This window comes from Suncus etruscus, chromosome 6 (genome assembly GCF_024139225.1).
Source record: "Suncus etruscus isolate mSunEtr1 chromosome 6, mSunEtr1.pri.cur, whole genome shotgun sequence".
In the NCBI taxonomy this organism is placed as follows: domain Eukaryota; kingdom Metazoa; phylum Chordata; class Mammalia; order Eulipotyphla; family Soricidae; genus Suncus; species Suncus etruscus.
The window spans coordinates 104,919,157-104,937,656 of record NC_064853.1 but is presented as its reverse complement, the minus strand read 5'-3'; the positions used below and the strand labels follow the sequence as shown (position 1 = coordinate 104,937,656).

The window sequence follows — 18,500 nt, the reverse complement described above, 5'->3', positions numbered from 1 at the left end:
GGCTGCTGATTGCATTTCACTTAGAAAATCTAGAGTCAGTGAATATCTCGTTTCATTCTAAACAATTGTGTATCTCAAATGCTTTTAGGCCTATGGACTACGCCCTTTCTATTCACAACCTGATGCGCAAACAGATAAGATTGGCATGGCTTTATTTGTTACATTTTTTTGTTTAGTTTTTTCTTTTCAATCATAAAATCGTAATCTTAAAATCTTACATTTTAGAAAGTCTTACCTGCTTTTTGTGCTTGTTCTTGTCAACCTAAGTGTGTTCTCGCAAAAAATCTTACTTATTTTAGTTGAAATCTTCTCCAATTGTATGATGATTCTTCTGTTTTAATTTCTGGACTTTCTGATTTACACACTTTGAAAGCCAATTTGTGCATCAACAACTCTGTAGGAGTTTCGTAGGAGCTTGAGAAGTTTCTTTTTTAAGAGTGGATATTCTGACCCGAGCTGTTATTTAAATAGGCAGTGAGCCAGCATGTGTGCAGTATTGTATATAGCTTCAAATGTGATGGGCCCCAGGCTCAGCTGCTGCATGTAACACTCATTCTAAGCAAGTAAATGATATTTCAGGCATCATAGGGATTTAAGCTCTGAGATGGCCTTCCTAAGGGTACAGGTATCTTCGGTCTTCTCTTTGCCATATGCATCTGTGATATGAATTTCCAGATTAATGTAATTAGCCAACTGGCCATGTAACCTTAAAACTGGAATATTATCAACTTCATCAATGAAAGCTATTTCATTGGAGAAACCTTGGTCAAAGATTATTATAACACAATATTTTAACCACCACCTCCAAATACAAGTTGTTGTATTTTCTTTTTCTTTCTTTTTTTTTTGTTTTTGTTTTTGTTTTGGTGGTTCTTTGGTGGTGGTGGTGGAGTGGGTGGTGGTGAACTTTATTGTTTTTGTTTTTTTTGTTTTATTGCCACACCTGGTGACGCTCAGGATTACTCCTGGCTGTGTGCTTAGAAATTGCTCCTGGCTTGGGGGGACCATATGGAATGCTGGGGGATCAAACCCGGGTCCATCCTAGGCTAGCATGTGAAGGCAGCTGCCTTACCACTTGTGCCACTGCTCCAGGCCCAGACTGTGACCTCATTTAAGACAACTGACTGTAAAAAAAAAAAAAAAAAAAAAGACAGTTGACTATGTAGAATAGTGCAGGTTTTCTCAACTAGGGACCATCCTCTCTTCACCTTCAAGATATTCTAAGGGGCAACGGGTTAAAAACACTTAAAGTGGGAGCATGGCACACAAGTTTGTTGCTCCAACCCCCAATATTAATATATATGTATATATATATTTTGTTTGTTTGTTTGTTTGTTTGTGTTGGGTTTTTGTTTTGGTCACACCCAACAGCGCTCAGGGGTCACTCCTGGCTCCATGCTCAGAAATTGCCCCTGGCAGGCACGGGGGACCATATGGGATGCCGGGATTCAAACCACCATCCTTCTGCATAGAAGGCAAACACCTTACCTCCATGCTGTCTTGCTGGCCCTATTTTTAATTGTCAGATATAAAACATTTTCTTGAGGCCGGGAGCGGTGGCTCATCAGTAGGGCATCTCTTGCACACGCTAACCTAGAACAGACCCCAGTTCGATCCCCTGGCATCCCATATAGTCCCCCAACCCAGTGGCAATTTCTGAGTGCATACCAGGAGTAACCCCTGGGTGTCACCAGGTGTGGCTCAAAAACTAAAGAAAATCCCCCTGATACTTGTGTATATATTGTAGATGTTTTGCAGTTGCCCTGGTAAAAGGATTCTTTTGTGTTTAATTGTATGCAAATTCTTTGTAAATATTTTGGCAAGATAAAGTGATAGCATTAAAGCATCTGAAGTACTAGGATAATTCAACTGGTTTTTTGAAAGCCCCTCTAAACCTGTTCATCTTTGTAGGCTGTTCTTTCATTTTCAGTTTTCTTTCTTTATTCCCCTAATAAATTTTTATTGAGGAATTTTGATTTACAATAGTATTGTTATTTATAGTCTAGTCTTACAATACTGGTCTATATTTGGAGGAGGTGGGAATCTAGCTCTGAGTTTTTCAATTCTACTAATTTTTTTTTAAATGGCTGTTGGTTTCATTGATTTTTTTTAATTCCTATAAAAATTAGATTTCCACTCGAATTTTTATTATTTCCTGCCTTCTTTGGGCTTCCTATGCTATTCTTTTAGTACTTTTTTGAGATGTGAGATTAGGTTATTTATTGTAACTTTTTCTTGTTTTTGATTAACTCCTGTATTGATATTAACTTTCCCCTCTTTTGTATATGGTATTTTTTTCTCTTAGTATCATTTATTTTTTTAAAATTTATTTATTTATTGTTTGATTGGTTGGTTGGTTTTGGGCCACAACCAGCAGCACTGGTTTCTGCACTCAGAAACTGCCCCTGGCAGGCCTAGGAACCATATTGGATGCCAGTAATCGAACCGGGTCCCTCCGGGTCGGCCGCATGCAAAGCAAATGCCCTACCGTTATGCTATCTCTCTGGCCCCTCTTAGTATCATTTCTAATGGTTCCCATAATGCATTTTGTTTGTTTCTATGAGTCTTAATTTCTTGATTATTTTTTTCTTTGGCTCATTGGTGGTTCAGCAGGTTTACCCAGTTTTCTTTGTTTTTTTTTTCCTCACCTTCACAGCATGGTATTTACAGAAAACGATTCTGTCTTCCTAACATTGTGGATAATTGTTTTGTGTCCCAGCGTGTGATCTGTTCTGAAGAAAGACTATATGGACCAGAGACGAATGCATATTCAGGAGTTTTACATATATCTATTGAACTGAGCTCTTCTCTTCCTATATGGCATTATAGTTTTTTGTCTTTTACTCTTTTGGGCCACACGTGGCGATGCTCAGGGATTACTCCTGACTAAGTGCTCAGAAATCACTCCTGGCTCTGGGAACCATATGGGACACCAGGGATCAAATCAAGGTCCGTCCTGGATCGGTCGCATGCAAGGCAAACGCCCCACTGCTGTGCTATCACTCTGGCCCCAGCATTGTTGATTTTATTATGGATTTTTTTGTCTTGTTGATCTATATGATGATGAGAAGGGATGGTATGGAAACTACAAACTACGATTTTGCTGTTGTTTTTCTTCAGGCCTGTTAGTAATAGTTTGGTATGTTTTGAAGCTCCTTCATTTGATGAATATACAATAGTAAAACTTAAATTTAAACACTCTTATTATTGTTTCTCTGAGGACTTTATCGGTTAGAGAGGTCCCACATGCCTGCCTGGGTCTTCCATCCTTTCTAGGCTTTAGTCTTCCTCCATTAGAGTAGGTGCTGCTTGCTGCGTGCTGTTATGTCTGTTGTAATGTGAGGGGTAGGGATGTGGGTCTTATTTTGGGCTAGCTTGAGTGGCATTATTTTTTGATTGTGCCAAAAGTGGTATTTTGTATTTCTTAGTTTCGTCACTTTCAGTTGCTTACTGAGCCAGCAATGCCCTGTGACTGGACTGACCGTGCTGCCATCTAGTGGCACCTGCTGCTGATGCAGAACCCTGGCTGTAGAGAAGAAAGCAATACCAATCCTGCTCTCCCAGTAAACCAGGGTCTACCAGAATTTGCATGTGTTTGCATGAATATGGGTGCGCAAAAGGCATTTTTGTATTGTGTTCAGGTGTTCCTAGGGTGTTTTAAATTTCTCAATACTTTTTTTTTTTTTTTTTTTGGTTTTTGGGTCACACCCGGCGGTGCTCAGGGGTTCCTCCTGGCTGTCTGCTCAGAAATAGCTCCTGGCAGGCACGGGGGACCATATGGGACACCGGGATTCAAACCAACCACCTTTGGTCCTGGATCGGCTGCTTGCAAGGCAAATGCCGCTGTGCTATCTCTCCGGGCCCACTTAATACTTTTAAAACAGATTATAATCTAGATTAGAACATTTGTAATTTTAGAATTATTAAAACTGCCTCACTTGCAAATTTCTTCCTGCTTCTCCTATGCCAAGAATAGGTTACTGAAGTATTTACATAGAATTCTATTTGCATAGAATAGTATTTGCATGGAATAGTCAAGGATGAGATTAGGAATAAGTAGTAGTATATTCTACAGTGGAATATATATTTTTTAATTTTATTGAAATCATTGTGACCATTCAGATATACAGTGAATCAAGGGCATTCCCACCACCATTGTTGACTTCCTTCCACCAATAATCTCAGAGTGCAAGTATAACAGACCCTTTTAAGTTTAGATTGTTAAAGTTTAGGTCTCTTGATTCTATTGCTTTGGACGTTGGCTTGGATATTTAATCTGTCCTTATTTTTTATTCACCAGTGTGCCTGAGACCACTTGGTCCCTGGCCCCCAGCCTTTCTTTTATTCTTTCTTTTTAGTTCTATAGAAAATTGCAGAAATATGTGGTAAAACAAAGTAATCTGTGTCTCAAGGTTCTATGAAAAAGGCAGGAACTCCTACAGGGGAGTATATTTTATTTAAAATACCTATAACCAGTTTTAATTAAATGTGCTTTCCACATTATTAGTATTATAGTTTAGAATGAAATAAGTAATTTGCATAGAATTCAAGAATTTAGTATATGAATTATGAATTAATATTTTTAAAGTTCAAATGAAGGGAGGCCAGAGAGATAGTTCAGAGGTCAAAGGCTGTTGCCCAGTTGCCTGCTGCAGCCATGCCCTAGTTCTATTTCTCTCACCGTCAGGCCTGGCTCCTGAGTGTAGAACCAGGAGTGGCATCAAATTGAAGAAACAGTGCATTATCTTCTGTTGCTAGAGAGATATATAGTACAGGAGATAAAGCTCCTATCCCACAACTGACACTGGTTCAGTCTATACCACAAATGGTCCCTGAACACTGTCAGGAGAGATTTCTGAGTACAGAGCCAAGAGTAAGTACTGAGCACCAACTTATGTGCACTGCTCCCCCAGTTATCTTTGGAGAATAGTGATTTATTAAGTAGATTGTAATCACAACTCTATGGGAAATGAGGCAGGGGGTAGCCTCCTCAGAAGACCTATGGACCACTGCCCAATGGTGATGTTCTTTTGGCTTAGTGTTGACATTGGTAATTCAGTGTTGATTAAGGACTTCCAGGACTGTATTCAGTGAGGCTTAGGCAGGCAGCCATGTGGTTCTGTGCATCAGACTCAAGGTCTAATATATGCCAAGTATGTGTTCCAGTCCTTTGAGCTATAGCCCACAATTTTAAACTAGTTATTTTAATTAATAAAATTTCTAACTTAATCACCGTGAGAGATAGTCATGAAGTTGTTCTTGATTAAATTTCAGTCATACAGTGTACAACAGCCATCCCCAGTGCATATTTCTCATCCACCCACTTCCCGCCTTATTTCTTTTAAACACACCGTGGTTTGCAATATTGGGGTATCATGCCTATCACTCTACACTCCTTTCTGCACTCAGTTCTTGCCCAGAGTGATCATTTCCATCTATCGTTGTCATAGTGGTGCCTTCTCTATAATCTTTGGGTAAAATTAACATTGTGTTTTTAAAAATAAATTTAAAAAAACCTGTTGATATGGAGGTTAACTCCAAGAGGTGATCTTCATGGATTCATGTGGTGCCAGGAATCACACCTACTACCTGTCACACTTGAGCCATTTCCCTGGCCCCATTGTTAACAATTCTTACAAAAACTATAGTAAAAAGTTAAATAGAAATTTTAAAAATCAACTGTTAAGAGTAGCAGTTTTATCATTTTAACTTGTTTAGCAGATACTTATTAAATGTCTATGCTGATAACTTTCTAATTTTTCTGGAGAGCATAATATTATTCCTTGTAGTATTCTGAATAAATAAACCTGACATTTGAACAGGGTGTTAAAGGGTGTGTAAAAGATAACCAATTTAGTGGGGAAGGTAATTACAAGGTAAAAATAAGAAAAATAAATAGGAAAATAACTGGAGAGCATTTTAAAAATGGAAGGAAGTTCATATTATAGTAATTACATGAATGCTTGTTAGGAAAGGAGGACAAGTGAAGGATCAGGATCCTGTGCTAATGATTGGCCTTCTAAGTTTGATGTGCTCTGAGATGATATGGTTCTTGTGGTGCTGATTCTCATTACTGAAATCCTCAAACAATACAGTGACTACTGTAGCCTGAAGGTAATTGTGAGTGTAAGATTTTTTTAAAGGCCTAGCGAAGGTTTTTTTTTTTTTTCCGGGCCACACCCATTTGATGCTCGGGTTACTCCTGGCTAAGCGCTCAGAAATTGCCCCTGGCTTGGGGAGACCATATGGGACTCCAGGGGATCGATCGTGGTCCTTCCTTGGCTAGCGCTTGCAAGGCAGACACCTTACCTCTAGTGCCACCTCACCGGCCCCTAGCAGAAGGTTTAATAAGCTTTTTTTCTTTTTTTTTTAAGGGTAAGAGTTAAAGAAGTACAGCAAAAACATTGTTCGAGTGGCAATTGTTGTTTGCATAGGCACAGCAAAATATGGGGGACATGGAAAGGAAAAGCCTTGGCCTAAATACAAGGAGACCTTACCCCTGAAATTTTCTGTCATAAGACCATTTCTAGGCTCCAGGCATGAGTGTAAGATTTAAGATTTTGAAAATCTTAAAATATTTTAAAAGACTTTTTACTAGAGTTGAGTGGTTTTGAGATAGAAATTTGTGATAGAAAAGGAAGGAGTGGGGTAAACTTTAATGGTATCTAAAAATTATTACATTTGGTGAGTTTTTGTTTTTGTTTTGGGGCCATACCTGATGACACTCAGGGATTACTCCTGGCTATGTGCTCAGAAATTGCTCCTGGCTTGGGAGACCACATGGGACGCCGGAATTCAAACTACCGTCTGTCCTGGATCGGCTATGTGCAAGGCAAACACCCTTCTGCTGTGCTCTTGTTCCAACCCCTAAATTTAGAATTTTACCAGTTCTATAATACAATGAGAAGAATAAGAAAATGAGCTCCAGTAAGTGGTAATATGGTCATAGCAAATAAGCAAATCCCAGCCTTTTTCAAAATAGACTTAAATCTAGGTGAATTGAAGGGCAGAGAATTACTAGGTGTGGAGTGTTTTGATGGCAACTGAAGAACCATGACAATCATATTTTGCTTATATCTTTATTTTAATTAATATCTTTATTTAAACACCTTGATTACAAATATGATTGTGGTTGGGTTTCAGTCATGTAAAGAACACCCCTTTTAAGCGGTGCAACATTCCTACCATCAATGTCCCAAATTATATTTTTGCTTATATCTTTAGTGATAAGGAATATTATTCCCAAAGTGATATGTAGAAAGTAAACATAGCTAAAGAGACTTGAAAGGGAAGATAGAAAAAGGCATGAAAATACATAATTATTTTAAATAAAGTATCTCTTTGTCTCAGTGATATAGTATTGAGAATATCAAATAAAATGACCAGCAGAATATAAAATTATTGAGATCAGAGTAGTACAATAGTAAAAGTAAATATATGCCTGTTGAACTAAGTGTATCATAGTAGAGCACTTCACACAATGATTACATGTGAGTATTTTTAAATGAACTTTGATTTTATATCTTTTTAACGTTAAATATTGTTAAGTTTTATCTTCTTTGGGAAACCCTGGGGTACTGAAGTGAACATTTGGATTGCATGATTTTGACCACTAGATGGTGCTCATACAGAAAGAATTTTTGTAACACCAGGGTTTGTTTCTAGGGGAGTAACAAATCTACATCATTGTCTATCTCAGTTTAGTCTTGTTTTAGTATTACCTTTTTTTTTCTCTTCTGGTTTTGAGGTCATGCCCAGAATCACTCTGGGGCTATTTCTGGCTCTGCACCCCGAAATTAGGCCTGGAAGGATTGGGGGACCATATGGTATACCAAAGATTGAACCCTAGTTGACCACGTTCAAGCAAATGGCCTACATGCAGTATTACCGCTCTGGCCCTAGTATAGTTTATATTAATAGTCCAGATTAGGAGCTGGGGTGATAAAATAGTGGGTGGGGCTTGCACAATCCCTGTTCAATTTTTGGTAATCTCTGTGGCCCGCGAAGCCCCACCGAGAGTGATCCTTGGGCTCAGAGCACAGCTGAGGTTGACCAGAAACAATAAAAAAAATATTCCATATGATAGGGGCCAGAGCGGTGGCAAAGGGCATATGGTGTCTGCCAAGGACAGACTGGGTGTCCCATCTGGTTCCCCCAAGCCAGGGGCGATTTCTGAATGCATAGCCAGGAGTGGCCCCTGAACATCACCAGGTGTGGTCCAAAAAAAGCAAAAACAAACAAACATAAAAAAAAACCATATGATAAAGATAAAAGGGTATAATACTGTCTATAATAACATTTATATACAATAATAGCATTGTAATTAGTAGTTTTTATAGAATTTTAGGATTTGAGTGTTGTTTTACCCTCATCCTTCAACCTTAGGAAAATGGCTACAGAGAGGGCTGGAGCACATACTTTGCTTGCAGAAGTCCTGGTTCAATCACTATAGTCCCTTAAGCTCTGCTAGCTAAGGCACAAAATCTAAATAAATAAAAGTGTTCACTCCTTTTCTTTGTTACTAGACCCAAGGACTTCTGGATTTATTTGTGCATTGGAAAAGATATATCAATAATTGAGGGCTATTCTGTGTATATTTTTAACTGCCTGTCCACTTAATGGTGCAAAATAAGCATTTTTCACAGTCATAAATTTATCATAATATATCAGGTTACATAATAATTTAAAAATGATGCACTTGGTTTTCATACTTTTGTTGTTTAGACTGGAACTATATTACAGATTTTTCCTGTGAAAAGGGAAAAATGGTATAGAAAGACTACTAGTTCCTACATGTTTATTAAAATGCTCATAATATGTTGAGTTCAGTAAGAGAAATAACTACATTAACAACTATCATGACAGTGGTAGTGAGTGAGAGAAATAGAATGCCTGTCTCAAATACAGGATGGGGTGGGGAAGAGGGAAATGAGGGAAACTATTGAAGGGGGTGTCTTTTTTTTTTATAACTGAAACCCAACTACAAACATGTTTGTAATCATAGTGCTTAAATAAAGATATTAATTTAAAAAAATAAAATGTTCATGACAAGTCAGTGTGATTAGACCAGTGTATTTCCATAGTAGGTGATACCAACCCTCCTTCTCCTTGGGGGATACTGGAATTCTGGGGAGGGGGGGTTATCTTTAAAAGGATTACTCTTTGTTTGTTAAAGAAGGTAAATTTCCAGAAAGGGGCTAACTTTTTTTTCTTTTAAAACTAATCTTGTTCAGTTGAGGGCCATACATAGCTGTGCTTAGAATGTATTCCTCACTCTTGATCAGGTTTTTTTCCTGAGAGTGCTCAGGATATCTATCATATCTGGTGTCATGGATTAAACCTATTGTGTGCCAGACACTAATCTTAACTCCTGTACTACCTCTATGGCCTGGTAAGCAATTAACTTTGGTGACACCTGATTTAGACCATGTTTACTAATTTTGTTATTTTAAATATAGACATTCTAGTTTCTATAGTTAACTTTTATTATTTTAACAGAACAGAGTTTATTGTTCAGATGTGTTGTGTAAGAAAGGATATTTTAGGAAAACTAATTTTACCTTTTTTGGGGGGGTCACACCCAGCAGTACTCAGGGGTTACTCCTGGCTCTGTGCTCAGAAATCGCTCCTGGCAGGTTCAGGGGACCATATGGGATGCTGGGATTCGGACCACCGTTGGTCCTGGGTCAGCAGCTTGCAGGGCAAATTGCCTTACCACTGCGGTATCTCTCCGGTCCCTAATTTTACCATTTTTTAAGTTCCTTTCCTCCCTTTTACTGTTGTCGCAGTAAATAGGGGCTGCATGCACCTGACTGTATTGATCACATACTTTAAGCTACAGTGTTTTCTGGAGATCTTACCAGGCTGTTGTGCTTAACATGCTCTCCCAAGGCGCTTAACCAAGTCATTCCTTTCTCACACACACACCTGTCTATCTCATTGAGTGCTTATGGCATTCACTGCCATAGCAAGATATTGCTTGCAGCAGCAGAGATCACAGGCAGTAGAGTTGTCTGGATGTGCTCTGTATATAGGGCAGCAGGGATTTGAACTTGCAAGGCAGTACTCTTAAGTCCTTGTGCCATTTCTCTGGACTTTTTAAAAGTACTTTAAGGCATTTTAAGCAGTGATTTCACTAAAGAGTTGGTCCCTTCATCCAGTAATCATTTAAACCTATTGTAATTTAATTAGGCACATGGTCTCATATGCCTGTATTAACAATTGGGCATGTTGATGAGATGATCTTATATTTTGAGTAATTAAAATAAAAAAAGCCTTTCCTCCTTTCTTGCTTTTCCTTATTTTTCTTTCTTTTTTATTTTTCCCCTTTTTTTAGTGTGAGAATGCAATTTATATCTCAACTGAGGAAATTTAGGGAGTGAAATAAGATGTTATTAACAATCACTAAAGACTGACATTAAACAAAATGGTCTCAGACGAACTGGGGCATATAGTCAACATACATATCTCAGTTCTAGTACTATTTCTTCCTCATTGGATATTTTTGTATCCAGTATGGGTCAAGGTAAAAACCATACAAAATTTGTAGCACTTGTGGAAGCTATATATTTCTTTAAATAGCATTCATATGTAAAACTGGTAAATTTATTGATTTTTCAGGAGGCTTAATTTTTTTTCTCAGAAAGGATTCTTAATTCTCTCTTGTACCTCTTCGTGCTTTTTTTTTAATTTTTCTATTCCTCAAATTGATAGCACCAGTCTATTTTAGAACCATAGAATTTCTGGAAGACATCTTTACAGTCCTTAGAAGGAAGCATCATACTTTCTGCAAGGATGTGTAACAAAACATCTTTCTTCTAGAAGTTTCTTAGGACTCAACTTTTGTTTAATATGTATTTGATTCTTGGGATGGAATCAGAATGAATTAGCATCTTTTTGGGGGGAAAAGGGGTCTTGGGCCACACCCGATAGCACTCGGGTTACTCCTGGCTTTGTGTACAGAAATTGCCCCTGGCAGCCTCGGGGAACCGTATGGGATGCCGGGAATCGAACCCGGGTTGGTCCCAGGTCAGCCGCGCACAAGGCAAATGTCTTACTGCTGTTCTATCTCTTGGACCCCAATTAGCTTATTAAAAAAAACACAAAATTAAAATATGTGGTAAACCTAGAAATTGAAATCCACGTTTACTACTTCATAATAGACTTTATTTAGTTGATGTAGGTAAACACATTGATTAGTAAAATTTTTGTTAACCCATGTCTAAAAAAGTAGCTATTGCTTAGGTTGGGACCTTTATGATGTTCCTATGTCAACTTAAAAATTAGTTTTCTGGGGCCCGAGATAAAGCATGAAGATAGGGCGTTATGCTTGCATACTGAAGGACGGTGGTTCAAATTCCGTCATCCCATATGGTTCCTGAGCCTACCAGGATCAATTTCTGAACGTAGAGCCAGGAGTAACCCCTGAGTGACCCAAAAACCAAAAACCAAAAAAAAAAAAAAAAGATTTGTGCTCACTTCGGCAGCACATAATAATACTAAAATTGGAACGATACAGAGAAGATTAGCGTGGCCCCTGTGCAAGGATGACACACAAATTCATGAAGCGTTCCATATTAAAATAAAAAAGATTTCTTCATTCCAAAGCAATAGGTAGCCCATTTACCTTGCATGCAGTTAACCCCAATTCAGTCCCCAGCATCCCATATTGTCCCCTGAACCTGTTATGAGTGATTCCTAAACGCAGAGGTAGGAGGAGTAATCCCTGAGCACTGCTGGGTGTGGCCCCCAAACAAACAAAAAAAAATTAGATTACTTGGCTAGGAATATAACTCAGTGGTAGAGTGTTTGCTTGCCTGGTTTTGCTCTCTAGCATTATCAAAAAAATATAAATTATTCAAACATTAATGTGTATGAATAATATATTTTAAAATGGCCATAGTGCTATATTGATAAATTAATGCTCTATGTGAATGTCATTTAGGTCATTTAGGATGCTTTTTAAAAAGAAAATTTTTAGGGCTGGAGCAATAATACTGCAGGTAGGACACTTGCCTTGCATGCAACCAATCAGGATTCAATTCCTGGCACCCCATTTGGTCCCCCGTGCTCACCAGGAGTGATCCCTGAGGACAGAGTTAGAAGTCAGCCCTGGTACAACTGGATATGGGCCCAAACCAAAATATTCTCAGATCCTTTTTGTCCCTAAATTTCTTACTGAATGAAAGAAATACCAGTTTGCAATTTAATCAACATGCTAAGTTATTCTTTTTTTTGGGGGGGGGGGGGTTTGGGCCACACCCAGTGACACTCAGGGGTTACTCCTGGCTATGTGCTCAGAAATCGCTCCTGGCTTGGGGGGGGCCATGTGGGACGTCGGGGGATCGAACCGCAGTTTATCCTAGGCTAGTGGGGCAAGGCAGACATCTTACCACTTGCGCCACTGCTCTGGCCGCCATGCTAAGTTATTCTGAGGCAAACTATTATGGTGAAAAGAATAGACCTTAATTCAAATGTGAGAAAATGTTTGTTTATAATAAGGGATTGAAGGGATTGGTGTTGGAACATTGTATACCTGAAACTAAATCATTAACTTTGTGACTCTGTAATTCATGGTGATTCAATTAAAAATAAAAAAAGTTGAAACACGGTGCTTGCCTTTCACTCGCCAACCCAAGTTAGATTCCTGGCACCACATATGGTCCTTGAACCCACCAGGACAGATCCCTGAACATAGAGCTAGGAGTAAACACTGAGCACTACTAAAAACTGCTAAAACAAAAAAAGAAAAAGAAAATGCCTTTTTACCAGTCAAACATTTTTTTTGAACTAGAGTATTATTTATGGACTATTACATAAAACACATTTTACTGGTTATAAAACAAAAATTTTGTAATTCTGTAATCTTAATAGTACATGAGAGAGATGCTGGTAATTTATTTTGCTAATTAATCTGGTTCTGTCTCCAACTCAGGTCGAAGTATTAAAAATCAATGCATTATATCAAATGATCATGCTACAATATAAAGATTTCCCTCTATTTGTAGATTCTCCATATTTATTGTACAAAGTACATTAAGGATCTTAAGCCAGAGCTATTTAATGAAAGATTTCTGATATAGAAATTAGCATGTGAATGAGACTTTTTTAGTAAAAAATACTTTAAACAACATATAAAATAGCAAAGAGAATTCTCTGATTTTGAAATTTGTTAATCCAGTATTTCTCCACCCAGCGCATTAAATCAGGCAGCCCCAAAGGGTCTTGGTAGTCCAGTGTTTATAACATCCTTCTTTACCTGCTAATCGACCTCACTTCCTGGATTTCAGTCCGTCTAGTTATCAGCTAACAAAAGAACAGCTTTTGGTTCCTGCAGACGCAGTGAAAAAAATAATCATGAGAAAGAAATCCACCTTATGCCTTCTCTTTTGTCTGCAAATATAAACTCAGCCATCATACAGCTAACAGGTACAGAGAGGAAAGATACGAGATCTTTCATGGGAAGAAATTACAGAGAAAATGAGCATCATTTCTCCAGGTTTTTATTTTCCTGATCTACAAGTGATGCTGCTGTAATTCTAGCTGCAGTTTTTACCGATCATTCACCACTCAGCAGCTGGTAGAGAAGTAAGACTGCTTGGAAACCACCTGCAGGGCTGCAGAGATGAATTACATTTTCGGAAACAACACACTCCTGTACTCTCGTGCCAGTCGAGGAGGCAATACTAGCTCTAGCCATGGCTCAGTAGGCCCAAAGCAGAAACACTGGGCAAAAAAGGGCTCATCAGATGAACTGCAGGCTGAGCCAGAACCTTCACGCTGGCAGCAGATAGTTGCATTTTTCACTCGAAGACACAGCTTTATTGACTGCATCTCGGTAGCCACCAGCTCCACCCAGGTAATACCACTTGTTGAAGTTATTTTCAATTGATTTTGATTTGTGTTTGGCTTACAAAAAGAAAATAGCATAGATTTCCCAGTAAAAAATATAGTCTTATGTCCTGAAATCTTGGATGCATAGAAATGTATGTTTTCAGTCCCTCTCTGCAGGTCTTTAGCACAAAAGGGGAAACAAAAAATATTTTCCCTTTTGCTCTTATGTAATACCAAACAAAACAATTTAAGATTCTGTTGAATGCTTTCTCTAAAAATACAGAATCACAGATACATAAGTTAAAATATTAACAAGGCTTTTTTGTGAACTGGTAAATGCTGTGTTTGACCAAAGAAAATGTCTATTTTTTTTTTTTAGCTTTATGTGTATCAAAGATAACCTAGGGGGATTATCAGTAAAGAAGTATCTTTGTTTTCTAATGTTTTGAAAATATAGTAAATTGCATTCAGTTGACTATTATATATTCTCATATCTTAATGCCACATTAAATGTCCTTTTATAACTCAAAAATTTAATTGATATGTTACCTAGGGTTAATTAGAAAGCAGTAAATTTACACAATTATATGATTATAAGAATATTTCTTTAAATGTTTAATAGCTATTTTGAGATGGACAAACTAAAAAGTCTCCCAATTTTGTAAAAAATAACATGTAAAATTAACAATAATTGGAGGGAGACATTAAAAGAGAGTCAGGAAATGTTCATCTTTTAAAATATTTTAATAGCAATTTATGCAACTTTAGAAAAAAATGAAAGGGTAAAAATATCTTATTGAAAACAAGTAATGCTTTTGTCTGTTGACATCATTGTTTAAAATAGCAAAATATATAAATTACCTTAGGTTCTTTTAAAAATAGTCTTTAAAATAATTAGAAGCAGAATAATAAGTATTAACTGTCAGAAACATGATTTTGGTTACTAGAATTGTCTTTCAGTATTGTGATTTGAAAATGTCAGGTTTCATAAAAAAAAATTAGCTTATTTTGCTTACATGTTCAAGAGAAATAGAATTGTGGCACTAAAAAGAATCAGTCATATTTTATTTTTATGTGGGCTCTGAGGTTTCTTATTATCAAAACTTATTTAGAGGCAACAGTTGACTTAACTATTAGATTGAGACTTGCCTCCATGACTTGCCTCCATAACTTGATTTTGACTGTTACATATTTCAAAAGAGAAAGGTTGGCATGTTATTCATTGTAAATTTACATTGAATATTTTAAATTGTGAATAAGAAAAAATAAGAACTTAAAAATGTACAAGCATAAGTATGCATATGTAACTATGTACACTGCTTTTTATATATACCTAGCCAGTGAGATAATTCATTAAGATTATGCAAACAAAAAAGAAAGATTATGCAAACCAGAAGCAAGGAAAATAGTTTTCATGCCAAATTAATGAAGCTATATAATTTGACTCATAGTTACTTACAAGTTGGAACAAAAACTTGCTATTGTACAGCACTAAAATAGTCATAAATTTTTTAATAATATCTGAATTTGTAATTTACCCTAGAAAACCATTTAAAAGATTTTTTTTCTCCTCTGTGGTTCAGATTATTTGTATATATTGATAATTGACTATTTGGGGGGGTGTCTCTTTTGGACCTCTTATTACTTTTTACTACCGTTATATTATATCTCTAGAAATATAGATAAATTAGATTAAAGGTTTTAGCTTTTATTTTTCTGACTCTAGCATACAGTATGCTATTTTTCCATTCTGTATACTTTTCTAATTTATTGGTTGCATATTTTATTTATCAAGGTCTTTTTTGTAGCACATCTGCAGTTCATTTTATACCATAAAATGTGACTGAGATAGGACATTAGATATTTGAATTTTAGTTGATGCTAGAATATTTTGCTTCTTCCACTCACTTACAGCAAGCAGCATTATTTTTATAGCCCCAGAAGGATTTGTATATTGTCACAAACAAGGGGATTAATTATACATTTTATAGTTTTTGAGCATGTATAAATATAGTAGTGTGATAATCCATTGCTTTGTAAATGATAATAGAAAAACAATTATTATTGCTTTTATTTTAAGTAGCCTATCACTTACTCCACTTTTCTTTCTCCACTGTTTTTCAGATTCTCCTATTACACTGTTGTCAAAAATATTTTTTCTTGGGTTTGACAGTAAAATCCAATTTCATATATTATGTTACATAGTACTATAGTTTGAATACTTGTTATTAAACCAAGATTTATTAATTTGAAAATTATTACTTGATTAAATATTCTCCCAAATGTCCTATATAAATTAAAAGAAAATTTACCAGTGTACAGATTTGTTTAAATGCTTACCTATTGGAGTTATTCCTGTTCATAAATGTGTGTGCTGGGTTCTAGTCTAATACTTGGAACTTAGTAGAAAATTACTCACGTTTTTTCTTTAATATGGAAGGAAGCCTTGTGGTTTTAAGCTCTTATAAGACCCTCAATTTCTAGGCAGAAGTAAATTTAATATCTAGCCAGTGTTAAATAAATGTCTGTGAAATTGATTAATTTTTATTTTACTCAACTAGAACCTTGTTGGTTCATGGCCTTCCAACTATGGCACCCAATCCGAACCTTTTGGATGCCTGTATTTATTTATTGTATCTATTCTCTTCCCTCTGACATCTTTATTTTCTCACAATAACTTATCTTTTCTTCCACTCTTCTTTTCTTTCCCCTCCATACTTCATATTTTCTTCAAACCACATAAATTTCCCATGCACTTGATTTTCTCATCACTTATCAAAGTGATAAGGAAAGGAAAGGAAAGCCTTTCCCCATAATGATAACCATACAATTTAAAACTTGCTGGTTTGTCATTGGCTGTACCTCAAAAGTATACATGTTATTTTTGTTTTTAGAATATTGACTTAAGATGAATTTGTTAGAGATTTTACTTTGACACTGATTCTTGTTTGGACTTCATACTACTTTCATTTCTAAATTGGAATATCAAGCTCATTATTAAAGGAGGCTATCTTAATTAGTCCAAACTTTGCTATTTGACCTAGGTAAAATGTTGAATTTACTTGGTGATGTAATACTTTTTATGATAATAATCTTTATATAATCCCAAAACAGTGAAATGGTAGGTCACTCTGAATGTGTTCACCTACCGTTGATATGGTTTGGATTACTTGAAGATATGTAAGTGGATCATTGTAATATTCAGGTAGGATCTCCCTATAGCTGAACTATTGAAATAACAGGTTTAAAGTGAGTTACTAGGCTTGGCTTGTCAGAATTAAAGTATAAACATTTTAACTTTAACAGTTTTCATTTAAAATAACTTTATTGAAACTTTAAATTTAGTTTTAATACTAGCCTATCTAGTATTATAGGTATCTATAATATATAGATATATATCTATCTAGTTAAATAATTTGCTTCTTGGAGAAAAAAAAATTCTCCTAAATTCAAATAAAGGGGGAAAGTGGGATCCAGCTCAGTAGCAGAGCATTTGCCTTACATGAGTGAGACCCTAAGGTTAATTCCCCTCCGGCCATAAACAACAATCAAATACAGGAAAACACTATTCATGTGCCCATGTGAAAGCTGTATAACTTCTATAAGATGAGTACTGTTTTCTTAAGCATGATATTGTCAGATAGAAAGGATTTAATGTTTAGCACTATGCTTTGCATATTTTACCCCAAAATATTAAGATAATAGTATCAACCTCATGAAATTAGCTATATTAAATTATTTAATGTATGTAACCTACTTAGAAAAGTAACTTGCAGCTATTATATGTTATGATATATGTGTTTACTATCATTTATCTGGCAAGCTAAAAAATGCAAATGTAGATAATTAAGAATTATAGCACTTGGGATAGTCTAGTTTATTCAGTAAAGTGTTGGCTGAATGAATTAACTGTAAACTATTATTCAGAACCAAAGCCCTCAGCACATTTATTTGCATAATTTTAAAAAGGGTTCTCAAAGTTCTTGTTGAGACCACCAGTTTGTCCCTCTTTCCCAAACTCTTCTGCAAATTGTTTAACAAGTTTTCACCAAACATCTAAATTTAACTGAATATACACCTCTTTTTTTTTTTTTTTTTTTTTTTTTTTTGGTTTTTGGGCCACACCCGGCGGTGCTCAGGGGTTACTCCTGGGTGTCTGCTCAGAAATAGCTCCTGGCAGGCACGGGGGACCATATGGGACACCGGGATTCGAACCAACCACCTTTGGTCCTGGATCGGCTGCTTGCAAGGCAAACGCCTCTGTGCTATCTCTCCGGCCGAATATACACCTCTTAGTAAGCCTTTCCAGATACACCATCAAGGCTAATTTTATACTCTATATAATTTTAACCATAATCACCACAAAAATAACTCCAAACCTTCTAAATTTCTTCCATTCATTTCCTATCCTGATATATCTCTAATTTGTTTTAAATTTCCATTTATCTCTTTTTTTTTCAAACTATTTCACTCTGTTCTTTACAGTTTCCACTGTGATCAGCAGAATTACATTTCTTCTAAACATCTATCATAGTTTCTATCACCTTCCCACCTCTTTTATTTTTTATTTTTGGGCCACACCTGCCAGTGCACAGGGCTGTGCTAAGGGATCACTCTTGGCCGGGCTCAGGGGACCACAGCTGATGCCAGGAATACCCTACCTGCTG

At 36.4% G+C, this 18,500-nt stretch overlaps 1 protein-coding gene and 1 non-coding gene across 14 annotated transcripts in view; both read left to right on the top strand.

Moving 5' to 3' along the window:
* Positions 1 to 18,500, top strand: part of DLG1 (discs large MAGUK scaffold protein 1) — a 653,463-nt gene that overhangs the window by 511,602 nt on the left and 123,361 nt on the right. For 4 of the 13 annotated variants that reach the window (XM_049775939.1, XM_049775938.1, XM_049775936.1 and 1 more), the window contains exon 1: positions 13,314 to 13,858. The exons of the other annotated variants lie outside the window; for them this stretch is intronic. In XM_049775939.1, coding sequence (XP_049631896.1) covers positions 13,625 to 13,858 — 234 coding nt within the window. In that variant the 5' untranslated portion in view covers positions 13,314 to 13,624. Of the gene's footprint in view, positions 1 to 13,313; positions 13,859 to 18,500 lie in introns of those variants that run through there. 13 annotated transcript variants of the gene reach the window in all.
* LOC126012284 (U6 spliceosomal RNA) lies at positions 11,471 to 11,581 on the top strand. The gene has a single exon (XR_007496803.1). It is a non-coding gene; the product is annotated as a U6 spliceosomal RNA (small nuclear RNA).